The sequence below is a fragment of the Schistocerca gregaria genome, chromosome 3, assembly GCF_023897955.1.
Source record: "Schistocerca gregaria isolate iqSchGreg1 chromosome 3, iqSchGreg1.2, whole genome shotgun sequence".
Taxonomy (NCBI): domain Eukaryota; kingdom Metazoa; phylum Arthropoda; class Insecta; order Orthoptera; family Acrididae; genus Schistocerca; species Schistocerca gregaria.
This window is the reverse complement of record NC_064922.1, coordinates 273,714,691-273,741,713: the sequence shown is the minus strand read 5'-3', so window position 1 is coordinate 273,741,713 and position 27,023 is coordinate 273,714,691. Positions and strand designations below refer to the sequence as shown.

General features: G+C 39.8%; 1 protein-coding gene across 2 annotated transcripts in view; it reads right to left on the bottom strand.

The window, feature by feature from the left end:
* LOC126353803 (zinc finger protein Pegasus-like) overlaps positions 1 to 27,023 on the bottom strand; it is a 71,064-nt gene that overhangs the window by 33,133 nt on the left and 10,908 nt on the right. For both annotated transcript variants that reach the window (XM_050002900.1, XM_050002901.1), the window contains exon 3: positions 5,390 to 5,630. In XM_050002900.1, the coding sequence (XP_049858857.1) occupies positions 5,390 to 5,630 (241 nt within the window). The remainder of the gene's footprint in view (positions 1 to 5,389; positions 5,631 to 27,023) is intronic.

Below are 27,023 nucleotides of genomic sequence, written 5' to 3'. Positions count from 1 at the left end.
TGGTATCATAATGTTGCCAGCATACAAAGGGAACTCTACAGTCAGTTTGCAGCAGGCTCATTATGATGAGAAAATGCATCAACCTCTGGATGACCCTGCTTACAGACTTTTGTCATGTGACCCAATGAACAAAGTGGACAAGAAGACCAGAGCTCTCTTGAAGGAAATCAGTGTACCTGACAAGGTGACTAAACAATTACGAATGGTATTCTCAGTTCCACCTAGACTATAATGGCAGCTGAGAGTACACAAAGAAAGCATGCCAGCACACCCAAATGTCAGTGACATTGGTGCATCAATGTACCCTACAGCCAAGTATTTGAAGAAACTGCTGTTTCCGCATGTAGAGAAGAGTATTCACCACATCCACAACTTGGCAGAATCCTTGGAATGTCTCAAGCAACTACATATCACAAAATCGGATATAGTAGGCAGCACTGATGTGGTATCCCTGTTCACTAGGATGCCACAGAAAGACTCATTTTAAGTGACTGCAGAGAAATTTGGTGATGTTTTGTTGGATCTCTTCAGACATACAGTGAAATCAATTTATTTTCTTATGGGGGGCAAATATTACGAGCAAACAGAAGGTGTAGCCACGGGCATTTCTCTGTCTCCAGTGGCTGCCAATATATTCGTGGAGAGATCTAAAAAGGCAGCAATAGAAACAGCTAGATAAAACCCGTATGCTCCTTTGGGTATTTGGATGATATCTTTGTGATCTGACCTCATGGTGGGGATGGGATCAATGAGATTCTGGAACATCAGAACTCATGCCAACCAAATGTTAAGTTCACCACATGTGAATGGATGGCCTGTTGCCATTCCTGAACATATTTGTCAGAGGGAGGGCAGATGGCTCACCTGACCACATTGTGTATGACAAACCTACATACACTGATTTATGCCTGCAAGCCGGCAGCTGTCATCACCAAGTGCAGAAGTTCAGGCTTCTGAAGACATTGGTCCACACAGCACACTCCTTGTCAGACCCTGATAGTTTGGCAGTGATTAGTGTTCTGTAAGAATGGATACACAGCCAAACAAATTCAGAAGACCTTCCAAACAGCCACTCTGCCACATGATCTAGAAGAATAACAAGATGTGAAAAAGACTGTGATGTACCTGCCCTATGCAGAATCTATTTCTGCCAAAATCAGCAGGATTCTCAGACAGCATAACATCAAGTGTCTGTTCTGTTCACCTGCCAAAATAAGAGGACTACTGAGTGATGTGAAAAATGACCTGCAACAATGAAAACCAGGAATTTATAATATACCTTACCAGTAGCATGTGATACATTGGTGAAACAACTAGGACAGTGGACATCAGATGAAAGAAAATCAGACTAACACAGACAACAAAACCAGCCATTGCCATCGCTGTCTAGAACTCAATTATTCCATGAACTGTGACAAAATGAGCATTCTGGCAGATACTGGGTCAGTGTTATAACAGAGCCTATAGAGATAAAGTTGACAGAAAACCTCATGAATTGGGACACTGGATCCCAAATCAGTAGAGCATAGGATCCTGCACTGTAGTTGGCTGAAAACGCAATGGCACAGCAGTAGCAGAACTCCACCAAAGGAAGAACTGAAGGTGTGGCCTTGGGAAATGAGCCCAGATAGAGAACCAGGCAAATTAGACCACAGATGGAACACTGCATGGTGCTACTAGTGAGAGCAGACTGTAAAGGAAATGATTAGAACTGCACTGGACCAAAAATAGAATGCCATTGAGCAGACAGAAGCACGGGATTGAAGATGAAACACCAGCGCTCAGCGTGGCACACCAAAGAGGAAAAACCTTAGAACATTTCTAGCAGGAGTGGACAGCAGTGGGAACAACTAGAACTGTAGCAGACTGAAAACGGAACACCAGTCCACAGACAGGCACTTTGGACTGAAGAGTAAACACCTGAGAATGCTGCTACTGGGAGCAGACTGCAGACAGAACACATGGAACTGACAATGGAAGGGGCAGAGTGAAGGTACAAATACTGGACCTGTTTCACTTGATGAGCAATCTTAAGCAGCACCTGATGAAGATAACGAATCATGTTATTGAAATATCATGCAAGCATTATGCTGATATCCAGCAGAATACCCAACACCTCAAGATGTTAACAGATTGCCCAGAAAGTCTCAAGAATTACAGAGTCAGAGAGAGTGATAAGAATGAGATAATTATATGGACATATGGCATACTACACAAAAGTAAAAAGAAGTCAATGGACATGAAAATATAGTTGTAATCATATTTTCTAACCACTCCTAAAAATTCTGTAGTTCTATTACAGAATATTAACTGAAACTGCCTTGCTGTTGTTGTGGTCTTCAGTTCAGAGACTGGTTTGATGCAGCTCTCCATGCTACGTTATCCTGTGCAAGCTTCTTCATCTTCAAGTACCTACTGTAACCGACATCCTTCTCAATCTGCTTAGTGTATTCATATCTTGGTCTCCCTCTACAATTTTTACCCTCCATGATGCCCTCCAATACCAAATTTGTGATCCCTTGATGCCTCAGAACATGTCCTACCAACCGATCCCTTCGTCTAGTCAAGTTGTTCCATAAATTCTTCTTCTCCCCAATTCTATCCAGTACTTCCTCATTAGTAACAGGATCTACCCATCTAATCTTCAGCCTTTTTTCTGCAGCACCACATTTCAAAAGCTTCTATTCTCTCCTTTTCTAAACAATTTATCGTGCATGTTTCACTTCCATACATGGCTACATTCCATACAAATACTTTCAGAAAAGACTCCCTGACACTTAAATCTATACTCGATGTTAACAAACTTCTCTTCATCAGAGATGCTTTCCTTACCATTGCCAGTCTACATTTTATATCGTCTCTACTTCGATCATCATCAGTTAGTTTGCTCCCCAAACAAAAAAACTCATTTACTACTTTAAGTGTCTCATTTCCTAATCTAGTACCACCTGATTTAATTCAACTACATTCCATTACCCTTGTTTTGCTTTTGTTGATTTTCATATTATATCCTCCTTTCAAGACACTGTCCATTCCATTCAACTGCTCTTCCAAGTCCTTTGCTGTCTCTGACAGAATTACAATGTCATCGGCAAACCTCCAAGTTTTTATTTCTTCTCCATGGATTTTAATTCCTACTCCAAACTTTTCTTTTGTTTCCTTTACTGCTTGCTCAATATATAGATTGAATAAAATCGGGAATAGGCTACAACTCTGTATCACTCCCTTCCCAACCACTGCTTCCCTTTCATACACCTCAACTCTTATAACCGCCATCTGGTTTCTGTACAAATTGTAAATAGCCTTTCGCTCCCTATGTTTTACCCTTGCCACCTTCAGAATTTGAAGAAACTGCCTTAAGAAATAAGAATTAAGGTTGGTTTGAAAATTTCTCAGAATTGCCGCGAGAGGTCAGCACTAGTGCAACAAGCTGTTCACATGATATTCATTGAACTGCTGCCTGTAAAAAAGCGCCACGTCAGTGTTCTTGGAAGAGAGCTGTGGCAGTGACGTTGCTCTGTTGCTGTTCCAGCATAGTGATTTGTGAAGGTGGAAAAATACGAGATTCGAACAGTGATTAAGTACTTCATAAAGAAAGGTATGAGAGCAAAGGACATTCACGCCGATTTCCAGAATACACTGGGGGACTCTGCTCCTTCATATTCAACTGTTTCTACATGGACAAACGAATTTAAATTTGGTCTGGAGAGCTTAGATGAGGACCTGCACAGTGGTAAGCCAAGATGTGTCACTACTCCGGAAATCATTGCAAAAGTGCAGAAAATGGTAATGGAGGATCATTGATTGAAAGTGCATGAAATTGCTCACACTTGCCAGAAGTCATCTGAAAGGGTATATAACATTTTAACTGAAGAATTAGAAATGAAAAACGACTCTCGATGTTGGATAAAAAATGCATGAGAATGGACATATCAGAACAATGTTTGGCCCATTTTAGGAGAAACGAACAAGATATTTTGTGCCAGTTTGTGACCACAGATGAAACTTGGGTGCACTAGTATACCCAAGATGCAAAATAAAAGTCAAAGCAGTGGAAACATGCTGATTCTCCGACACCAAATAAAGCAAAGACAATTCCTTCAGCGGGAAAGGTCAAGGCATCAGTGTTCTGGGATGTGAAGAGGATTCTGTTTGTAGATTATCTCCCCACTGGGCACACAATTACTGGAGGATACTATGCTAACCTCCTGGACAAACCGCAACAAAAGATATATGAAAAAAAGCCAGGCTTAGCAAGGAAGAATATAATCTTCTATAAAGACAATGCGCATCCATACACACGTGCCATTGCCATCGCCATGGCAAAATTACATGGACTAAGGTATGAACTGTTTTCAAACTCACCTTATTCACCTGATATGGCTCTGTCAGACTTCAATCTCTTTCCAAAACTGAAAATGTTTCTTGGTGGACAAAGATGCACTTAAAACGATGAATTGATAGCTGGAGTTGACAACTATTTTGCAGGCCTGGAGGAAATTCATTTTTGAGATGGGATCAAGGCACTGGAACATCATTGGACCAAGTGCATTAATCTACAAGGAGCCTACATTGAAAAATAAAAAAGGTTTCAGTGATGTAGATACTTTCTTTCTATTCCATTCCTAGAACTTTTCAAACCGTCCTCATACAACATAATTGGGGAAATATGAATATGTCACAAGGTAACTGAAAATGTTTTAAATCACAAAATTTCAGTGTTTGATAGTGCATCCCTTTTCAAAATGTCATGAAATATCAATAGCAATGTTCATACTGTATAAATGTAACTGAAGATGCATAAAAATTTCTTCATTCTGTCTCACAGCTGCATCATTCATAGTTATTCCTCCTCATGGTTTCAAAAACATTTTTATTTGTTTGAAGATAATACACAGTTGGAAGGAATAAGATTTCAGGGTACTTCCATACTCTGAGAAGTTCTGTGTTTCCCCTCTAGAAATAATAACAAGTGTCACAAAGTGGGAATAAAAATTAAAGATGTGTGAAACTCAGGCAGTAAATATCTTATCATTAGATACTGTGGTGTCTATTCCATGAAACACCAATTGAAAAAAAGAAAGAAGTTATAATTGTTGAAGAAGGAAACACTGCTTGCAGTCAAATGTTACTTTAAAGAATGTGAAAAAAAAAAATCAAAGAAAGCTGCAGCTACACTACTTACATCAGCTATATATTTTGCCTAATATGGCAACATTGCAAAAGTTTGATGATAATGATTCTCCCAGCAAAGTGGTGCAGAAAATAGGAGAAAATAACACCAAACCAGCATAAATAAGCAATTTCAGATGAAAGTACTAGGAAAAGTTAGATTTCATAGTATTTCTGATTGAGCTTAATAATTTGCTTTGAAATTTTTCATACGCACTTGGCTAGGTGAAAATGGAGTTGGTGCATCGGCCATTGATATCTCAACATGTGGTGTCAGAAAATGCATTGGTGGAGTAGCATTGTCAATGGACCTGGCACCAACTGAATCTCCGCTGTCACTGTAAGTAGCAGCCACACTAACACCACATGTCATCTCCATAGGAGAGCAGTGGCCAGCTGGCATGACAGATGAAGCACCTGCCGTTCCTGGCCCTGGGTTGTCGAGATCTATACCATGCCTGAAACAAAATCATTCCAAGAAATTGAAAAGTAGAAAATCTATTGAAAGAGCAGTACATGTGTTCCATGATGTACACAGAATCAAGGATGCACTGGGCCCAAAAAACACAGTTTTTAATGCTTATTCGTCTTACACATGGACACATGGACAAAAACAGGATAATAATTGAAAGAAAATTTTGAATTTTCAAATCTTAGGTTTCTGTTCCTGAAATGTGAGTGACCTGTGTTAGTATTATGTTAATATTTTCAGACATAAAGCATGCAACTAAAAACTGTGAAAGATAGTGGCAATATAGAGTTCAGCCAATTTAAAATTAGTTTTCTTCCATAGTAACAGCTTAAATTCTTCATCAACAAAATTTTATTTTATTTATTTATTTATTTATTTGAAAATATAAGTAATTGGATAGCTAAAAAATCTACTCACCACACAGTGGCAGGGAAACCCACAAATAAAATGTATCACAGTTTGTTAGCTTTTAGAGATAGTGGCTCCTTCTTCTGGTAGAAGGATTGAAGGGGAATGAATAGAGGTGAAGGACAAGGACTTGTGATGTTTAGAAAAAAGGGTAGAGTTAGGAAAAGTTGCCCAGAACCTCTTGTCAGGGGAGATTTACTGGACGGGATGAAAAGGAAAGACTTATTGTTAGGTACTGCACCAGATGAGATTTGAAAACCTGAGACCTTAAAGGAGGAAAACAGAGTAATATGCAAGACAGACATCGCTGTTAAAACATTGTGCACGAGCTAATAAGAACAGAAAGCTATGTATGTATGTGATAGAAGTGGGAGGGGAACAGTGAAAAATAGAAAATGAAAGATGTAGGAAACTAAAATGGAGTGAAGAAAGGAATAATTGCCGTGAAGAAATTCTGAGACCACAGAAATTAACACAAATTAATGGCAGATGGGTGGCGAGAACCAAGGACATGTTGAAGTGCCAGTTCTCATATACAGAGCTCTGAGGAACTGGTTCCCGGGGGGAGAATCCAGATGGCATGTGTAGTGAAACAGGCACTGAGGTCTTGACTGTCATGTTGTAGAGCATGCTCTGCAATAGGATATTGTGTGTTGCCAGACCCTCTGCCTATGCCTGTTCATCCTAACTGACAACTTGGGTACAGTCATGCCAACATAAAAAGCTGAACAGTGTTTACATAAAAGGTGATATATAACATGTGTCATTTATATACTATCAAAGGGAGAGCCACCTGTGAAATGACACGTCATATACCATCTGTTATGTAAACAATGTTTGGCCCTTTATATCGGCATGACTACCACCAAGTTATCAGTTGGGATGAACAGGCACAGGCAGAGAGTTTATACTGGCAACATACAATACTCTGTTACAGAAGAGCATGCTCTACAACATAACAGTCTTGACCTCGGTGCCTGTTTCACTGCACGTGCCATCTGGATTCCCCCATCAGTTGCACAGAACTCCACAGGTGGGAACTGGCATTACAACATGTTATTGGTTCTCACCATCCACCTGGCTTCAATGTATGTTAATTTCTTTGGTCTCAGCATTTCTTCATGGCAGTTATCCCATTCTTCATTCCATTTTAGTTTCTATGTCTTTCATTTTCTGCCCTATCTATTTTTTGCTGTCCCCCTCCTACCTCTATCACATACAATGCACTTCACTTTTCATTGTTATTGAGTCTTGCACAAGGTTTTGGCAGTAAACTCTGTCTTGATTATTACCCTACCTTCCACCTTTAAGCTCTCAAGTTATCAAATCTCATCTCAACAATGAGCCTTTTCTTCTCATCCCAACTGCTAAGTCCCCCCTGGGGGCTCTGGGTGATTTTTCAGAACTTTACCCGTTTTTCTAAACCTCACTACTCCTTTTCGTTCACCCCTCTTCCTTCCCCTTCAACCCATCTGCAGACAGCCACTGGTTCTGAAAGCTAGCAAATTGTAATACCTTTTATTTGTGTGTTGTCCTGCGATCTTAAATTGTTTGTGTGATTTGTGGTGTTGTTAATGTATCTGATGTAGTGAAACACAAAAAGATTGTACTTTGTGAAAATGTTGAAATTATAAGCAACAAAGGCAAAAACCACTTCCTCTATCATCTTTCCACAGTTCTTATCACATTACTACCTATCTCCTTATGTGTCTTTGTCAACGGATCTTCCAATATACACTATGCATGTTCTCATGTCACAGTCAAACAGTACCTTTTCCACTTTCAATCTCAATCCAAACTTGTTGTCTCATTATTATTACATGTGACTGACAACATTTTCATTCTTTACTACTACTACTACTACTACTACTACTACTACTACTACTTGTGAGTGTAAGATATACAAACAAATAATATGGAAGTCACAGTCCTGCCATTCACTACTACTACTTCTGAGTGTAAGATATACAAACAAATAATATGGCAGTCACAGTCCTGCCACGACATGCCTCACTATGCACCTTCAGCCAGCCTGTTCAAGGAACACTCATTTCCACTCATCCACAATCTCAGGCCCTGATGTGGTTGAGATTCATTGATGACACTTTCATAATATGGACTCAGGGTCAAAATCCTTTGCCCTCATTTCCCCATAGCCCCGAAGCCTATTCTGCTATCCATTTTACTTGATACTCTTTGAATCAGTGAACAACCTTTCACTTGATGGTGAGCTGAACATCTCTGATGGCCCCACGAAAACTTCCATTCATATATTGCTCACTAACAATAAAGAGTGCACTGCCAATGGCACATTTTTGTGTGTGTTCATGGTAAGCGTCATATGCTCTGAAGAATGTAACTTCAAAAAGTGATACAAAGTTCAATTTTATGAGCCTATTTGCTGCTCAACACCATTATATATAAAATCAGATATGTAAAAGCCATGGATTACTCAGAAAATATCCAACCCGACATGGGAAAAAAGAAAATACAGAAATGCACAGAATAATAAATGAAACAGCACAATAAATTACAACTTCTACATTCAGGTCTGTGTAAATTGGAGGATGTCGGTTGGTAGCCACTCAGCATACAATGCTAGAAGGAAGAAGAAAGGAAGATTGTAGCTTGACTTCCTGCTGACAATGATGTCACTAGACAAGGAGCACAATCTTTGACAGTTTCAGTGTTTGTGAAGGAAAATGGCTGTGCCCTTTCAAAGGAACCATTGCGGGATTTGCCTTGAGCAAGTCAGAGAAATCATAGAAAACCTAAATCAGAATGGTTACATGTTGATCAGAACCATCATCCTCCAGTGTGCTAATCACCGTGCCACCTTGGTCGGTACGCAAAGCTAAATTAAGTGTATTAATACTTTATTGTACTATTATATGATACTCAGAATTTTGATTTGTTTTTCACTGTGTCTGCCAATAAAGAAATCTTGCAAAGTTATTGTAAGAATGAATATTAATAAAATATTGGAAAACCTTGGGCACTGACAGTATTTCCATTAGCTATTTTAATGACTTTGGAATTCTGGTAGCTTCATTTTAGTTCTGTTCCTCAGCAGTCTGAGGAAAGACAGTTCAATCATCATATTTTTCCAGAAAACAAACCTTGATTCTGAAATGTACCCATCTACTTCTACATTTTTTAAACCTTTATCTCTAGATTTTTTTGCATATTTTTTAACTTCATACACAAATAGAGAAATAGGCACCTTCTTTCAAGTGAACACAAAGATAAGTATAAACCTGGATATAATTTTGAACCAAAATTTGTGAGAAAAGTTACTTCTGTTCACTTGACACAAGGCAAAACTATTTCAGGATTATACTTGCATAAATTCAGTAATTCTCATTTTCTAAGAAAAAGGAACAGTATTTTCCAATGTCTTTTGAAAAATAAAAATATTTTTCTCTAAGATCTTCATCAGCCTTTTAGCATACACTGCTGGACAGGGACCTCTCTGAAGCTTTCTCATGGATTGAAATCTTGTTTAGACGCATCCGTGTTGCATCTGCGCGTTTTCTAAAATCATCTACACCTTTGATTAGATCACCATCTTGCACTCTTCTTATCACTTTTAATCAAGCAAAGAACTATTTTAGCCCACCTATCATTCATTCTGCTATCTGCATATGCCACCCACATCTGTTTCATTTTCAGCAGTGATAATTACATGTTCTACTCCATTGTGCTCCTTGGTTGTACTATTCGAGTTCCTGTCTCTTCCGGCAATTATCATGTATGTATTCACTGCTTGCTGAGAAATCCTCAGTTTGTGAGTGGTTTTGCCATTCAAAATCTATGTCTCATGACCTTAAATCAAAACTGGTTATATAAACTGACAAAATTGTCATTTCAGGCATTCCACAACATTATTTATGAAAACTATCGAATTTATCAAAAGCACTTCCAGTCTATTTTTATTCATCTGTTGAAATTCTTTTTCTGTCTTTCCAGTAACTCTTTTTAACTGCACTAAAAATGAAAACTCATGGATTATTTCTACAACTTCACTGTTAATCTGTACTGTTTTCTTTTCACTATGTTAATTACACATTATTTCAGTCTTATTATAACTGATTTACAAATCTATTTTTAAATTTGCTCTATTAAGTTCTGACAATACTTGTTGAAGGATATATACACTGGAATAAAACAGAACAAGTCATCAGAATACTGAAGCTGACTCAGGTAAGTATGCCTTCTTTTCCACACTTCATGTTCTGAAAACTTCCTCCATGGCTGTTAAGAATAGTTTTCGTGATATTGAATCTCTCTGTCTGAGTAATATTTTTCAAGCTTTTCTCATGCATTTCATCTAAATACTGGTTGATAGCACTAGCTACAAACATATGGCATGATTTGGCAGTATGTGGAAGAACCATTTTACTAAATCTTTATGTAGATAATAAACAAGTGTCTTTACAGGTACTATCCTCTTACTAAACAATGTAAAATCCAAGATAGAATACTGACAATATTACGGAAAGGATAGATTGTTACTCAGTATATTGTAGAGATGTTGATTTGCAATTAGGCTCAACAAGAACACTGTCAAACAAGTAAGCTTTTGGCCGTTTGACTGTGTTTTTGATGTGCCTATCTGCAACTCAACATCTCCGCTGTTTGATGAATAGGAATCTGTCCTTTCCTTAATACTGTTAGTCCCCTTACTAAGAGATTTATGTGGAGAACAGTTAGTATCACACTAAAACTGATATCTCTTTGAAGGGTGAGCATCATTGTAACCTACCACATAAGTAGACACTTTGAAAGGACTGTGGTCACTATTTTACCACTCAAGGATGGTAGTTCTCTCAACTAACCACTTAATTGATGACTGTGTTTCACTAGACAGCAAGAGAACCACAGTGCAGTATTTCTGCCATGTATTTGTGACATGAACTGATATGTCATGCATTGTTGGTGTTGGTCATGGAAGTGTTGTGGATTTCTCTCTGTCTCTCTTCTTGATAAGGCTATTTTTGGTAAGTAATTGTTTATATTCATGTGATGACTTTCCATAAATCTAAAAGTATATTACTTTGTATTCAAATCAAATTTTCTATACTTCAAAGGTGGATTTCTGTGTGGTTAGTTGCTTAACCACTGCCCTTCACCATCCAGTTTGACTTGCCAAAAAGAATATTATTTGATGAAATTCCTGCTGGTGATGACAGTGATGAAATTGATGGCAATGTTCTGACATTCACTACAGATTGTGTAAGTTCTAGTCTAGTTTACAGCAAGTGTTGAGGATAATAGTGAAAGTGATGAGACAAGTGAAAACAATGTGGTGCTGCTCACTATTCCATCAACAGTCATGATAAACTGGAGCCAAGAAACCAGTGTTGACTAAGTGTCTTTATGTATTGGACAAGCTGGTGTGGTTGCAGAAATAAAGAACAAACTGAACATAAAACTTATATTGCGAGTTTTTTGATGAAACACTAGTATTTCAAACCAATTTTGTATGCAACACATACGAGCATATCTTTCATCCCCACCAATGAACATGAAATAAAAACTTTTATTGGAACAAATCTTAACATGGGACTCACTAAGAAACAGAGCTACAGAGATTACTGGAGCACTGATTCACACTTTCGTGAAAGTTATACGTTGAACCTAATGCCAGCAAATGAAATTAATTGCTTACTGAGTAACTTGCACCTGAATGATAATTCTATGGCTCCTGACAGAAACAGTTAGAATCACGACAAACTATATCTGTCGCTAGATAATTTGAACAGAAATTTGAACACTGCCACACACCACTTGATGATGCAATGGTAAATTCAAAGGTCATCTCTCAAATAGTACATCAGACACAACCCTATAAACAAACGATACAGAGTGTGGAAGTTATGGGACGAATCATCATACAACTTGATATTTGATATTTATACAGGCAAATTTTCACAGTGTCCAGTAGAAGGCTTAGTATCAAAAGGGGTTAATCTAACCAGTGATCTTCAAGAAAAGAATCATATTAGTTTTACGGACAGTTATTTTACGTCATATGATCTGTTCAAGAACCTAAAGTACAATGGTCTATACACTTGTGGAACAATAAATCCCAGAAGGAAAAACATGACAAAACTCAATGAGGGAAAGGAAACTGAAAGAGGGGAATTAAATTACAGAATAAGCAATGATGGAGTAGTTATCTTCTATAGGTGGAAAGACAAAAGAGAAGTTAACATGATTTCTACATCATGCACCATCAGACATGTCCACAGTAACTCATAGGCTGAAAGATGGAACAATAACCAATATCATTTGCCCTGTTGTATTGAAAGAGTAAAATTCCAGTATGAACTAGGTGGATAATTTTGATTGACGGAAGTGAGATCATTGTACAGACAGAAAAAGCAAGAAATGATGGATGAGATTTTTCCTTCACTGTTTAGATGGCTTTGTGACAAATGCATTTATTATACATAAGGAAACTGAAATGGAGCAGTACTGCAAAAAAGGCTTTTGTCGAAAGGTGCAGAAGAGTTTTTTGGCTACAAATATAGTTTCAGTGCTGCTGCTTCATTCTCTATTTATAAAAGTAATTTATCATCTCAGATCAAGGCACACAACCCATACGTCCACAAAAGTATTCACCACAAAATCACTAAACATCAGCCCATTCACTCATTATCTAGAAGACATGAAGTTTTCAGTTGAAGAAAAATCATGGATAGAATCCTGAGGATGTGTTCAGTGCACAAAGTACCTTGTGCCTGAGAGCAGGCAAGAATTGTGTCAAGAGACACTACGAAAATTAAAAGAAAGCTACACCAAAATCGAACCACCAAGCATCAAACTTGCATCTGTAATGGCATCATGGTTAGGTGCTGTGACTACATTTGATGTTAATATTTTGTTGTCGTTAAGGCGAATTTTTAGAAACCTACTAAAGAAAAATATCACATAGTAAAAGTAAAGTGTTACAAGTTGATAAAATTTGAAACGTGTAAATTACTGCATGCTTCTCAAGGGTAAATTTTTATGGCATTTACCTGCCTGTCAAAGAGATATGTGATTCATGTTTGTTACTGTACAATGTTATATGGGAGACCAGGAACAAGCTTTTGTAAAGGGTAATCATATATATGTATCTATGATCTCCTAAAATCTATAGCCCAATGAATGTTGTACTTCTATATACACTAAGGCATTAATGGGGTTTTAGCAGAGAAACACTGAAAATGGAACATTTATATTATGTGCAACTCGTTCTTCTTGTGGTTAAGTGAAACTCTACGGACCCAAATCTCTGGGCTCGAATCATGATCAGTCCTATTATTTTTGTCTGTGACTTATTTCACATCTAACAGTGCTTGTTAATCTGAAACAGGACAAGTTGTAATGTAGTTTGGAGACCACCTGTAGGTTGCCTTATAACTGGGTGTTCACTTCCATACATCGCTACACTCCGGAAAAATACCTTCAGAAAAACTTTCCTAACACTTAAATCTATATTCAATGTAAATTAAATTTAACTTTGCTGATGTTGCTTGTAATCATCTCTATCTGTTTGTACTGTTCTTTTGTTGATCCCTTTATTCAGATCCCCCATTTCTGAACTAGCCCATGGGTCTTTCTCAGTATTTTCCTCTTTTATTTTTCTATCTTCAGAAAAGCTTTTCACACCACTGGCAGTCTACATTTTATATCCTCTCTACTTCAGCCATCATTAGTTATTTTACCTTTATACACTTCTTTGACATGAATATGAGGGGACCTAGGAAAATAAGCTACACATTATTATGGCAGGCCAAATAGCTTTTATTGAATGCTGCCCTATATTTCAGAGAGTCACAGATACATGACGCTATTTTTAACGTAATTGTCAAGTCTCTGTAAATAACAGTGAGAACATTCTATCAATCATTCAGTTCCTTGGCAATAGAAATCCACTTGTTGGTCACAAAGCCATTCAAGAACCACTGTGGATGTCCTCCTCATTGGATACCCCTCCCCCCCCCCCCCCCAAGATGTTCTTACAGATGCTGAAAAATGAAAACTGCAGGGAACACGATCTGGACTATACGCAGATTAGTGTCACCCACGTCCATGCAGCCTTGGCACAATTTCACTACAGCTGGATATGGCACTGCATTTGATCTATATACAGTCAGAATTTCACTGTGACTCTGTGTGCAATTTAGATGTTTTGCCCGAAAGTATCATACTGTCTCACAAATTTTAACTTTGGAATATGTTTTCAGTTGCCACACCATTTCGCTCTAACACTGTAATGCAACTATTAGCTGTATCGCAGCAGAACTGTGTCAGCAGGAACTCCACAACAAAGCAGCACTCTTGTTCCACAATGGGTCTCAGTGTGGGATGGTATGTGTGATTTACTTCCTGAAGTCCCTATGTATAAAAAAATTACATGTGCAATATGGAATTCATAGAGATACATGTAGTTATTATTATGATTATTATTATTATTAATTCCTGCTTAAGGAGAGTGCTAAAATATAATGAATTTTCATGACCTTTTTTCAGTCTCTTTCATATTTTCCCCCAAAAACTTCTCATATATTAGCTGCTATTCCTCTCTTCAGTCCACTTCTTTCCTGTTTCTTTATAGCTTTTTTTCCTCCCCCTCATTGGTCATTGGGTCAAATTTTTGGTTTCTGATTTTTCTCTCTGTATTTTTTCCTGTCCATCATGTCTTATGTGGAGATGTTTAGTTTCCCAAGGTCTATCATGGTTTCATTTACCCAGTTGGTTTTCAGTGTATTAGTCATCACTACGTTAAATTTTTTTTGGTCAGTCTTCTTCAGTCATCCTATGTATGTGTTTGCATAACTTTGCTGATGTTGCTTGTAATCATCTCTATCTGTTTGTACTGTTCTTTTGTTGATCCCTTTATTCAGATCCCCCATTTCTGAACTAGCCCATGGGTCTTTCTCAGTATTTTCCTCTTTTATTTTTCTATCTCCTTGATTTTCATTCTTCTCTTGATTGCTGTTATTTCTGAGGCATACATAGCCTCTGAAAGACTACTTTATTATAATGTCTTAATTTGGCATTGAAAGAGATACTTAATTTGCCTTTTGTAGCTTTGTGATTCTGTCTTCATTGGATGTTGACTTCAGTCCTGTTTTTTGTATAATCTCTGCCAGGTATTTAAAACGTCCAACTTGCATTATCTTCCTGTGCTTAATTTTCAGTGGGTGTCCCAAGAGCTTATTTTGTTTCTTTTCTGTTATTTGTTATGACAACTAAATCATCAGTGAAGTTGATGGTTCTTTCCTTGTGTCTCCCAATTTTTACCTCATTGACTCTTTCACCCCATGTCTTGATTATTTTCTCTAAAACTGTGTTACACAGAATGGGTGACAGGCCATTGCCCTGTCTCACTCCTGTCTTGATTCGGAATGACTCCAAGATATGTTCTATGAATTTCACTTTGGATGTTGAATATATTAAGGTTTTTTTGGATTAGCTTTCTGTCTTGTTTTCCAACTTTATTTCTTCCTGTGTGCTGAAGAGTGTTTCTCTAGCTGTGGAGCTATAGGCCTTGTTGAAGTCAACGAACGTTATTGTGGTGTCCTGGACTTTCTAAGTGTTAATACTGTTCTCGGGCATCGCATCTGTTCACTACATTATCTTCCCTTTCTGAACCCTTCTTGGTATTCTCCTATCTGTCAATTTAATGGGCCTTAACATAATTTTGTTATAACATTTAGTTGTGGAATTCTTCTGTAGTTATTATGTGGTCCATTTTGTCTTCTTTCTTGTGGAAGGTGTGTACTACGGCTGTCTTCCATTTTCTAGTACCTTTCCTGTTCCCTACATGTTTTCAATGGTTCTGTGTATTTTGCGTGTAATTTTTTCATGGTCTAATTTTCAGATTTCTGAAATAAATCTATCTGCTCCAGGTGCTCTATGATTTTGCAATAATTTTATTATGTGCACATTTCCTTCATACATTGGGGAATTGGAATATAGGTTAGGTTCTAGCTTTTTGAATGTTAGTCTCTGTGTTAGTTCATCACAGTTGAGTATTGTTTCAAAGTACTGAGTCAATATCACACAGTTCTTTTCAGGTTTATCTCCATTGTTCCATCTTGTCTCTTGATGCATAAATTCAGTGATTGATATCCCATCATATTTTCTCTGAATGTTCTGTAAAAAATGTGTGTGTTATTTCTGTTTCAGTCCTCATCTATTTTCTTATTTTTGTAACCTCTATTTTTCCTCTATGGATTGTTTTTGAAGAGGTCTTTGATATCTTGTAAATTTGTTTTCCATTTTTGGTTGTTTTATGGTTGTTAAATTTTTTTTAGATTTGTATTCTGGCTCTGTAGCATGTCATATTCCACGATCTGTGTTCGTTTGTCCCAGTTTTATCAATTATTTCTTTTTTCTGGCAGTTCTGTCCAGTCATTACTCTCGATATTTTAATGTGTCTGTTATTTCTTTCTTGTTAATTATCAATATTCTGAGTCTGTTCTGAAAACTCTGTTGGTTCTCTTTATTTGTCTGCTGAGTATAAGTCTTGCTTTAATGTGAAATAGATTCTTTTGTTTTATTCAATAAATGATGTATATGACTACCCCACATGCAGTAGCAAACCTGGCATATCTGGTTGTCTTTGCTGTACCTCAGTCCCTAACATAATATTGTATGATTGTAATGTGTCTCCATTTATACTGAGTTGTGTGTGGTAGTTTGCTTTTATCACAAAACAGTGTAGACTTTTAGGCTTATTTCTATATTTGAACTGTAATATACTTTTATATGTTATTCTGACGTGCTAACACTCTTTCTTTTACTCACATATGACAGTTTCACTTACGTACTTTATTCATTTCATCCATTTGTTCCATAGGTAACAACAAGAAGAAGAACCTTCAGGGGTGTGGAATGAGTAAAGGTGGACATTAACAAGGGACGGCATTATTATGTAAACTTAATGCTATTCAAATATACATAATCTAAAATTAAACGACTAAATTAGTAAGAGCACTGCTACTTTGAAAAAAGCTGCTGCCTCCCCAGTTTTACTATAAAGCTGCTGACATTTGCCATTAGTACCTTCATATTTACTTAACTAGCTTAGCACTTACTGCTTCACTTGCGTAGACTGTATGGTCTGCACACATTTTTCTTTTTAGTTTTCCAGTTTTCCTTTATTCGAAGGTTTACATTGTTCACAAACTGGAACACCAACTAACCTCTTCACACTAATAAAGGGCACAGAAGGATGGTCTTTTCCAAATGTACTTCTGACCAAAAAGCGATTCTGGTAGCTGGCGTTCAAGGCTTTTGCTAATTATGTCTTTTGCATTCTTTTGGTAATATTTTGATAGAAAATTTCATCTCCTAACATACATTTCTTTATAGCTAACCAAGAGATGAAGTAAAACAATGGAAACTCAAGGTTGGAATAACAACAATGTAGGAAAAATCAGATTGTTCTTATTGTAAAGATGACACATTAAGTTGTAGACAGGCACAATTACAAAGACCTTACACAAAAGCTTTTGACAACAGCCTTCTTCCGAAAAAGAAACACACACCACTCACACAAGGAAGCACTCTTCACGTACACATGACTGCCACTCTGCCAATTCTGGTCCGAGCTGCCGAGTTGGCGATCCTGTGTGAATGAAAAGTGCTTGCTTGTGTAAAAGAATGTTGTGTGTTTCTTTTTCTGATGAAGGCTGTGGCTGAAAGATAATGTGATGTGTCTTTTAATTGTGACTTTCTGCAATTTAACATGTCATCTTTACAGTAAGTAGAAATCTACCTTTACCTATACTGTCGAGGAGTCGAATGCCAATTTTCAAAGCTTTATAATTTTTTTTAAATTCTAAAATATTTTCTTAAAAATGTTCACCCCCATTTCATCCCCTTAGGGGTCAAATTCCCAAAAACAGTGAAACATGTATTACTTTATTTCTAACAGAGAAGCAAAATATAAATTTTCATAGATTTAGCTTTGAAAATACTTTTATAATGAAATCCATACCAATATTACAAATGTGAATGTAACTGTCTGTTACATTTTCACAATTACATTGCTAAACCGATTTTGATAAAATTTGGAATGGAGGCAGCTTGAATGCTGAGGAATAACAGTGTAACACAAAGTATTTATTGATTTGAAAAATATAACACAAAATATGGAACAACAATTACTGTTTGAAAAAGCTTTTTACTCTTTGACTTTTGAACTTTCATATTTGTGAAAACATTTTTATTGTTTGATATATTCTACATAATAGGACTCAAGGTAATGAACACAATGCAAAACCCCTATGTGTTTAGTCCATATCTCCCTACTAAAATCAGTGACAAACCCATCACATTTTAGCTGCTGAGTGATACGCATTTCTTATAACTTCTTTGTTGCATTCAAATTTACATGAACAGCTCATGGTCATGTAGTTAGTGTTGCTGTTTCTCAATCATGTGTTCCTGGGTTCAATTATCACATGAATCTTTTTTTTCCCCTGCTTGTCAGTTTAGCATCATCAATGTGTGAGTCTCTGAAGTAGCGTCAAATAAGAAGACTTGCACCAAGCTCCTGAACATCTCTACTGGGGTCTCTTTCCAATAAAGCTATATGCACATTTCATTTCATTTTAATAATGCACGACAGCAGCCATGGGTAACAACTGGAATACAATGCTTGTATAATTCTCAAAATTTTTAATCCATGTCAATCTGTACTTCCACACAAATGTTATAAATTCGAAACTAACTCTGCTATGTTTCCACAACTAAACCACCGAACTGATATCCATGAAATATGGCATGAGACAGTATGAACCATGAAGAAGAAGATAGGCTAGTTTAAAAAATGTGCAGTACAAGATCTTTAAAGATTTGAAAAATATTACACAAATTAAGGAAAAATATTTACTGTTTGAAAAAGCTATGTACTCTTGTGCTATGTAATATGATTCAACATAATCAATACAATGTTTATTCAATTCTCAACATGTTTAATCCATACTTTGAAACTAATACCAGTGTTATTAATTGTGAAAGTAACTCATTTCATGACACTACTTCTGAACCGAGTCTGATGGTATTTGGTATGGAGATAGCCTAAACCCTGAGGAAGACCACAGGCTACTTTAGAGGTTGTGTATTTTTCAGTATTATTAATATTTTTCAATGTGGTGTAGGTGAATGGCACGCAGATGATGCTGATGCAATGGACGACGACTCTTTGTGTCTATAGCTTATTCCATGATAGTGCAAATCCAATGTTATTGCGCACAAGGTTTATGTTATTGTGCACAACACAAGGTTTATGGTACTGACTTTCTACACCACCTGGCATAGGTTTAGAATTTTGGTGGAAATATGACAGTAAAATCAGATGGTGAGCCCAGGAACCATATTTAAAACTATTCCTAAAAGCATTGTAAATGTTTGTCAGATTTAGTACATAGTTTTAAGAGAGTGCAAGCTGCAAAAGTTACTCAAATCCAACAAACCTCAGAGCGTTCTCATGTCCACCAGAACTTCAATGCAGAACGTCAGGTGACCTTAAGTGCTACAGAGACATTACAACACTTACAAGCCCACTGCATTTTAGATGCTGAACATCATCGGTCTCTTAAGGTTCCAAGATGCTCAAAGACTCACATGATGGATCATTTAAGGTTGTACGACAAACAGAGAGTCGTACCTTTACATATGGTATGTGGGAGGCTTTTGTTGAGGCAGCATGTGATTATGATTTATTAACTGACTATATTAGTGATACATTAGTCATCATAGTGGGTGGATAAAAGATGTAGGCACCATAATGCACTAAAATGGAAGGGAGATAAGATTGGTATGTGTAGCTCTGGTGGCAAACTCACACATCTACTACAAGGCGAACCAGAGAAACCCCTAAAAGCTTTACTTCTGCACAGACATACTAAATAAAGACATTTTAAAAATATAATTAGAAAATATAATGCATGCTTTCAGATCCACCACGCGGCAAAATAATAGAAACACACTCAGTATGAATCTACACACCAGCACTGCATACATTTTTTTTTAAAAATATGTCTCTACACCACCATATACACAGATATCTTGTAAAATGACTAGTTTACTTTCTCATCATCACTCATCATAACAAAGCTAGTGATATGGGAACAAAGCAGCAGATGACAGCTAGTAATTTCATAAAATTTTAATCCCCTATTTAACTCCCTTTGGTGTTGAATTCCCAAAAACATTGAAAAAAGTATTTTTCCAATTTCTAACTGAGAAGTCAAATACTAATTTCCATAGAAGTAGCTTTAAAAATGCTTTGGTAGTTTTTTATTAATGATTTATTTTCAAAAAAATCTTATAGCCTTTAGGGATAGGATTTCCAAAAATGCTGAAATACATTTTTCTTTAAATTTCAGACTGAGGAAGCAAACACCAATTTTCGTAGTTCTAGCTTCAAAACTGCCTTAATAGCGAACCAGTCAGTCAGTCAGTTGGAACACTGCCTTTTATACATACAGATTACAATGGTATTTTTCAAAGAAAATATTTATCCACATCTACATATAGTGAGTGCTATTTACAGACCATTACTGCTTGTCTTGTAGCTTTATTACAAACATAACTACTTGCCATGCAGCTAACAGAACTTTCCAATCCCTGATCTATATATTCAGATAACTTGTAGAAAGATCAGCTAATAAGGTATGTTTTTAACCTTGTTTTTAATTGATAGTAACTAGCAATTTCTTGCTTTGTGTTAGATGGGTGCTTGTTGAATATTTCCCCAACAGAGTACATAACTCCACTCTGAATCTTGGACAATGAGGCAAAGTCTACATCAAAATTATTTTTTTCTCCTGTACTGTGAATGCGTAAATCACAGTTCAGGTTAGACTGATTTTTATCATCAAGAGGGAAAAAATTTGGAAGTGAGTGTAAAAGGCTTTTGCAAGATAATATATTTATCTATTGTACACAATATTAATAGTGCTTGCTTCTTCTGAATAAACACTTTACTTACTTTAGGTGTATTGCCTGAGAAGATAATTCAGTGCTACAACGGAAAGTGAAAAGATGCAAAATAAGCAACACAATTAGAGATGCTTCTGAGAACACAATACTCTGAAAAGAGCTTCTTGATTAGTTTATATACGTGTTGACTCCATTGTAACTTGTTTCTAACTGGATGCTAAGATTTTGCACATTGTGTTTCACTTTACCCTACAGTAATCACAAGAATTACATATCTTGTGATAACTTCACGCTTAACAAATATTTTTCAAGGAAGATGCAATACATGAAAGTCACAGATCAAGTAAACAGAGTAAGATGTGTATACACTTTAACAGTCTAGCTTCTGCTGGCTGGCTGGCCGCTTAGGTGGCACTGCTGCTGCATGGCTGGCAGACAGCACCGCATGTAGAGGATGCGCGTAACTGCGCGGCGGCACTTTGAAAGATCGGCGAGTCACAACATATCTAATCCACTTATAAAATGAAAATCAGGTGATGCTGATGTTTTGAGCCTTAGTGTAGTTTAAGATGAGTAGCTGGCGTGTGTGTGTGTGTGTGTGTGTGTGTGTGTGTGTGTGTGTGTGTGTGTTTGAGGTTTATGGGCGCTAAACAGCGTGGTCATCAGCGCCCAAGCACATAAAAACAGGAACACATGCAGTGAAGGGACTAAGACGAACAGCGATCAAGGAGAATGGCTAAAAGACGCAGACCTGACGCAGTTCCATATCCCCACATACAGAGGCAAAACAAGAGGAGAAGGAACACACTAAAAAAGGAAAGGAAACACAAGGAAAAGAGAACAGAAACCGAAGGGAAACAAGGAGGTAATCGTGACTGGCGAACCTCTTACCTAAAACCTGGGTGAGCCAGTCACCCAGCAGCACATTAAAACCCTCTCCCTAAAATCCAAGGCAACAAATTGGACAGGACACAAAACCGTAAGACCTTAACCACAGTCGCTGCGTCATCTTGCAAAATAGAGGGCAAATCCGGTGGCAAAGAAACCACCACCCTCTGGTCAGAGAATAAAAGACAGTCAAGTAAAATGTGGCGGACAGTAAGCTGGACGCAACAAGCACTGCAGATTGGGGGGTCCTCCCGCCGGAGTAAAAAACCATGCGTTAAGGGACTGTGTCCAATGCGGAGGCGAGTGAGGAGAACCTCATCCCGCCTGTATGACTGGTAGGACGAATGCCATGGTCGCGTAGTGGCCTTTACCAGACGCAGCTCATTGTCAGAAACTGCCAGCCACTCCTCTTCCCATTGATGCATAACACGAAAATGCAAAAGGGAGGTTACAGCATGGAGGGGGACGGGACATTCAACAACGTGAGGGAGGGAACATGCATCTTTGGCAGCCACATCCGCCAGTTCGTTTCCCCTAATACCCACGTGCCCCAGCACCCAGCAGAAAGAAACCTCCTTCCACTGCCGTTGCAGGTGGAGTAGGGCATCATGGATGTTCTGGACGACTGTATCCGCTGGGTACAGGTGTTGCATGGTCTGAAGGGCACTCAGGGAGTCAGAACAGATGAGGAACTTAAGACTGGGAAAACACCTCATCTGCTCCAATGCCCGCAAGATTGCAAACAATTCGGCATCAAGGATGGTAAACGCCGCAGGAAGCCGTAACTTGACGACTCGATCAGGGAAAACAACAGCACAACCAACAGAGTCCCCCTGTTTAGAGCCATCTGTGAATACAGGTACATGGTCCGGACGCTGGTTTAAAATATTGTAAAATAAGGAGGTAAAAACAAACGCTGGAGTGCAGTTCCTCCGGTTCTTCCACAAGTCTAGAAGGATGCTGGGCCTCTGGAGCAACCAGGGAGGCAGGCGAGTAAAACCTTGTCGTTGAGGGGCCACACGCTCCACACCAAGGGACTCAAGCAAATGCTTGGCATGAATCCCAAATGGTCTCGTTGCCCTGGAACGACTGGAAAAGAGACGTTCCATAGGTGGTCGGGCAACGGTAGGGTACGCAGGGGAGGTAGGACAGGCAGGGAAATGACACACCCGTCGCACCATGAGGAGTTTCCGCCGGATGGCGAGCGGCGGTTCCCCTGCCTCAGCACACAGGCTGGGGATGGGACTGGTACGGAAGGCACCAGTGGCCAGCCTGATACCCTCATGGTGTACTGCGTCAAGGATCTTCAGATACGAAGGCCTTGCTGACCCATACACGGTGCAAGCATAGTCAAGACGCGATTGGACGAAAGCCCTATAAAACTGCAGCAGACGCGCCCGATCTGCTCCCCAGGATCGATGGCTCAGACACTTCAAAATATTCAGTGCCTTCAGGGCTCGCACCTTGAGGTCTTTAAGGTGAGGCAACCACGACAACTGGGAATCAAAAGTGAGGCCCAGGAACCTCACAGTGTCTCTAAAAGGAAGAACGGTGTCCCTCAGACGCAATTCAGGGGAGGTAAAAAGACGCCGAGAACGATTAAAATGAACACACACAGATTTGTCTGCAGAAAAGGTAAAACCCGTCTTTGCAGTCCATGCCTCTAAGCGCTTTATCGTAAGCTGCAACTGCCGATTAGCAGTGACAAGACTGGAGGAAGAACAGAAAACAGCAAAATCGTCCACAAACAAGGAGCATTGGGCAGGACTCCGGATAGTGGATGTGATACTGTTAATAGTAACGGCAAAGAGGGTGACACTTAAAACGCTGCCCTGAGGAACACCATTCTCCTGCACGTACAAATCAGATAGCACATTACTACAACCCGATACCGAAAGAGGCGGTGAGAAAGAAAGGACCGAATGAAGATGGGGAGACGGCCACGAAAGCCCCCTCATGGAGTTGATTGAGGATAAGGCGGCGCCAAGTAGTGTCATACACCTTATTAATGTCAAAGAAGACCCCTAGACAATGCTGGTTACGTAGGAAGGCCTGCTGGATGGCGGCCTCAAGCAGGGTCAAGTTGTCTATAGTGGAATGACATCTCCGAAAGCCACACTGAGAGGGGCTAAGGAGCTGCCTGGTCTCGAGCAGCCAAACCAGGCGGCGGTTGACCAAGCGTTCCAACGTCTTCCCAACACAGCTAGTCAAAGCAATACTGCGATAACTACTGGGATGCGTTCGGTCCTTCCCTGGTTTGAGGAGGGGAATCAAAATCGCCTCCCTCCACGAGTCAGGGTACGTGCCGGATAACCATATCATATTAAAACAGTTCAGGAGAACTTCCTTGGATGGCAGCAACAAGTGCCGCAGCATGCTGTACCGGATTTGATCATGACCAGGCGCAGTTTCATGAGCCACAGACAGCGCAGAATCCAGTTCCCACATTGTGAAGGGGCAGTTATAGGGTTCAGAATTTAGAGACCGGAAGTCCAAGTGATCCCTCTCGATGGCAGTGCGGTAGCGGCAGAAATCTGGATCACTGTTAATAGTGGCGGTAGAGTCCGCAAAATGCATGGCCAGTGTCTGGGCAATGTCTCTCGGCGCCGTGAGGAGACATCCCTGATGCAGCAATGCCGTGACAGGTAACTGGCTGAATTTCCCGGAAATCCTCCTGATGGCTTCCCATACTTTCGTAGAGCTAGTGGAGCGAGAGATGGAGTTCAAGAATGATTGCCATGACCGTCGTTTGCTCTCTTTAATCACTCGCTTCGCTCTGGCCCTTGCCACCCGAAAGGCCGCAAGATTGTCAGCTGAGGGACGGCACTTGAAGCAGCGCAGAGCTACACGGCGGACTCGGATGGCTGAGCGGCACTCGGTGGTCCACCAAGGGACAGGATGCCTCTTGGGATGACCGGATGACCGTGGGATTGACAATTCAGCACCATGCGAGATCACGGCTGTAACATGGTCTACCCATTCGTGGACACTGGCACGGTGTTCCAAAACAGCCAGTTGGCTGAAAAGTTTCCAGTCAGCTCTGCAGAGGTAATGCCACAGCCTCATCCAGGAGGCGAATCCAAAGGGGGAAGTGGTCACTAGAATGGAGGTCAGCTGCAGCCTCCCACAGAGCAGAATCCTCGAGTGCTGGAGAGCAAAAGGAAAGGTCAATAGCCGATGACGACCCGGAAGCAGTACAGAAATGAGTGGGAGCACCAGAGTTGAGGATGCACTGTTCTTTAGACATCATGAGGCTTTCCAGAATGCGACCCCTGGGGCAAGTAGTCGGAGAGCCCCATAAGACATTATGAGCATTGGAGTCCCCCAGAAGAAGAAATGGGCGGGGGAGTTGGCTAATAAGGTCTGTGAGAGCCTCAGAGTCTATCGCATCCGGAGGCGGTAAATAAACTGAACAGACTGTGAGCCTCCAACCCACAAGAATGTCAACTGCAACTGCTTGCAAGTCGGTGATGAGAGGGAGCTCAGATGAGGGGTGCATGTCACGGACAAAAACCGCAACACCACCCTTTGCCCTTTCCCCCGTCAGATCATCTTTTCGATGTACGGTATAGCCCAGTAAAGAAGGAGCATCAGTGGCCCGAAAATGTGTCTCTTGGAGACATAAGCACAAGGGGCACTCTCGTATAAGGAGTTGTAATTCGGCCAAATGCGTCCTGAACCCATTCAGGTTCCACTGTAATATGGGAGCCAGTGATCAGGGTGGCTGAACTTTCACCCTACCTCTGTGCTTTGGAGGTGAGCCCGTACTGGCCGGAGATTTATTCCTGGGGCAAGAAGATCGCCCCCGGTCGACATCAATGTCCATAAGCTCCGATGACGACCCACGGGAGATGTCAGACAGTACGATGGCCTCGTCATCGGACCGACACTGACTAGTCTCCTCAGGTGGCAAAACCTTCACCTTCTGAGGCTTTGTCTTGGGTGCTTAGAATGCAGAGGCTTGTCAACAGTTGGAGCTTTACTCGCCTGGGTAGAAGGTGCCATATGGGGAGAGGCAGGAAGTACCCCAATGTCAGCAACCACGGCCTTGTCCGACGTAGCAGGGAGAGTCGCAGGTTGCAAAACAACTGCAGCAGCACAAGTGCACTGGCAAGCGCAATTATTAGTGCTAACACTAGCAACCTCCGTTTGCGTAGCAACTGTGGCCATTTGTACCGGTTTTTTCAGAGCGGAAGCGAAAGATGTTGAAAACACAGGAGATTGCATGGCCTTAAAGAGCTTCTTGGCCTCACCATAGGGGATGCGCTTAGATGTTTTAATCTCCTGTACCTTCCGTTCTTCAAGACAGATGGGGCAGATCCGGCTCCAGACAGGGTGACTCCCAGAGAAATTCACGCACTTCACAGGCGATGAACAATCGGCTCCGTCATGGGCAGGCTGACCACATTTACCACAAGTGGCTATCCGATTGCACCCCAACGTAGTATGCCCAAAGTGCTGACATTTAAAACAGCACATTTGGTTGGGGAAATATGGCCGTACTGGCAAACGTAAGAACCCCGCTTTAACATGCTCTGGGAGTCTTGGGCAACTGAAATTGAGAATATATGAGTCAGATTTGACGAGGTCCCCATCGACTCGTTTCATAATATGCTGCACATCAACAATACCTTCGTCAGCCCACTCAGATTTTAACTCGTCTATGGGGATATCCACCAAGTCCCTACACGTCAAAACACCCTTACTATAATTCAAAGTGGAGTGGAGCTCGGTCTCGATAGCGTACTCTCCTAGACAGGTTGCTTTCCGAAGGGAAGCGACTTGACGGGAACTAGAAGTCTCAACTAACAGAGTCCCATTGCGCAGTCGCTTTACAGATTTCAGTGTTCCTGCAATTCCCTCAAGACCCTTGTGGATGTAAAAGGGAGAAACCCTCTCAAAGCTACCCTCCTTCCTTTTAATAATCAAAAACACATTCTGATTATCAGCATGTGCTCCGTTACTATAGTCAGTTTAATCTCTAGCAACACCAGGCGCTGGAGGACTCGCAGCGCATAGCCGCTTTTTCGATGGGGTGTGTTTTCCTACCAGTGGCCCACCCAAGCCACTGGGAGGGTGAAATGTAGAGGTCGAAGGGTCCATTGCGGTCCCACGAGCAGCTAGGGAACTA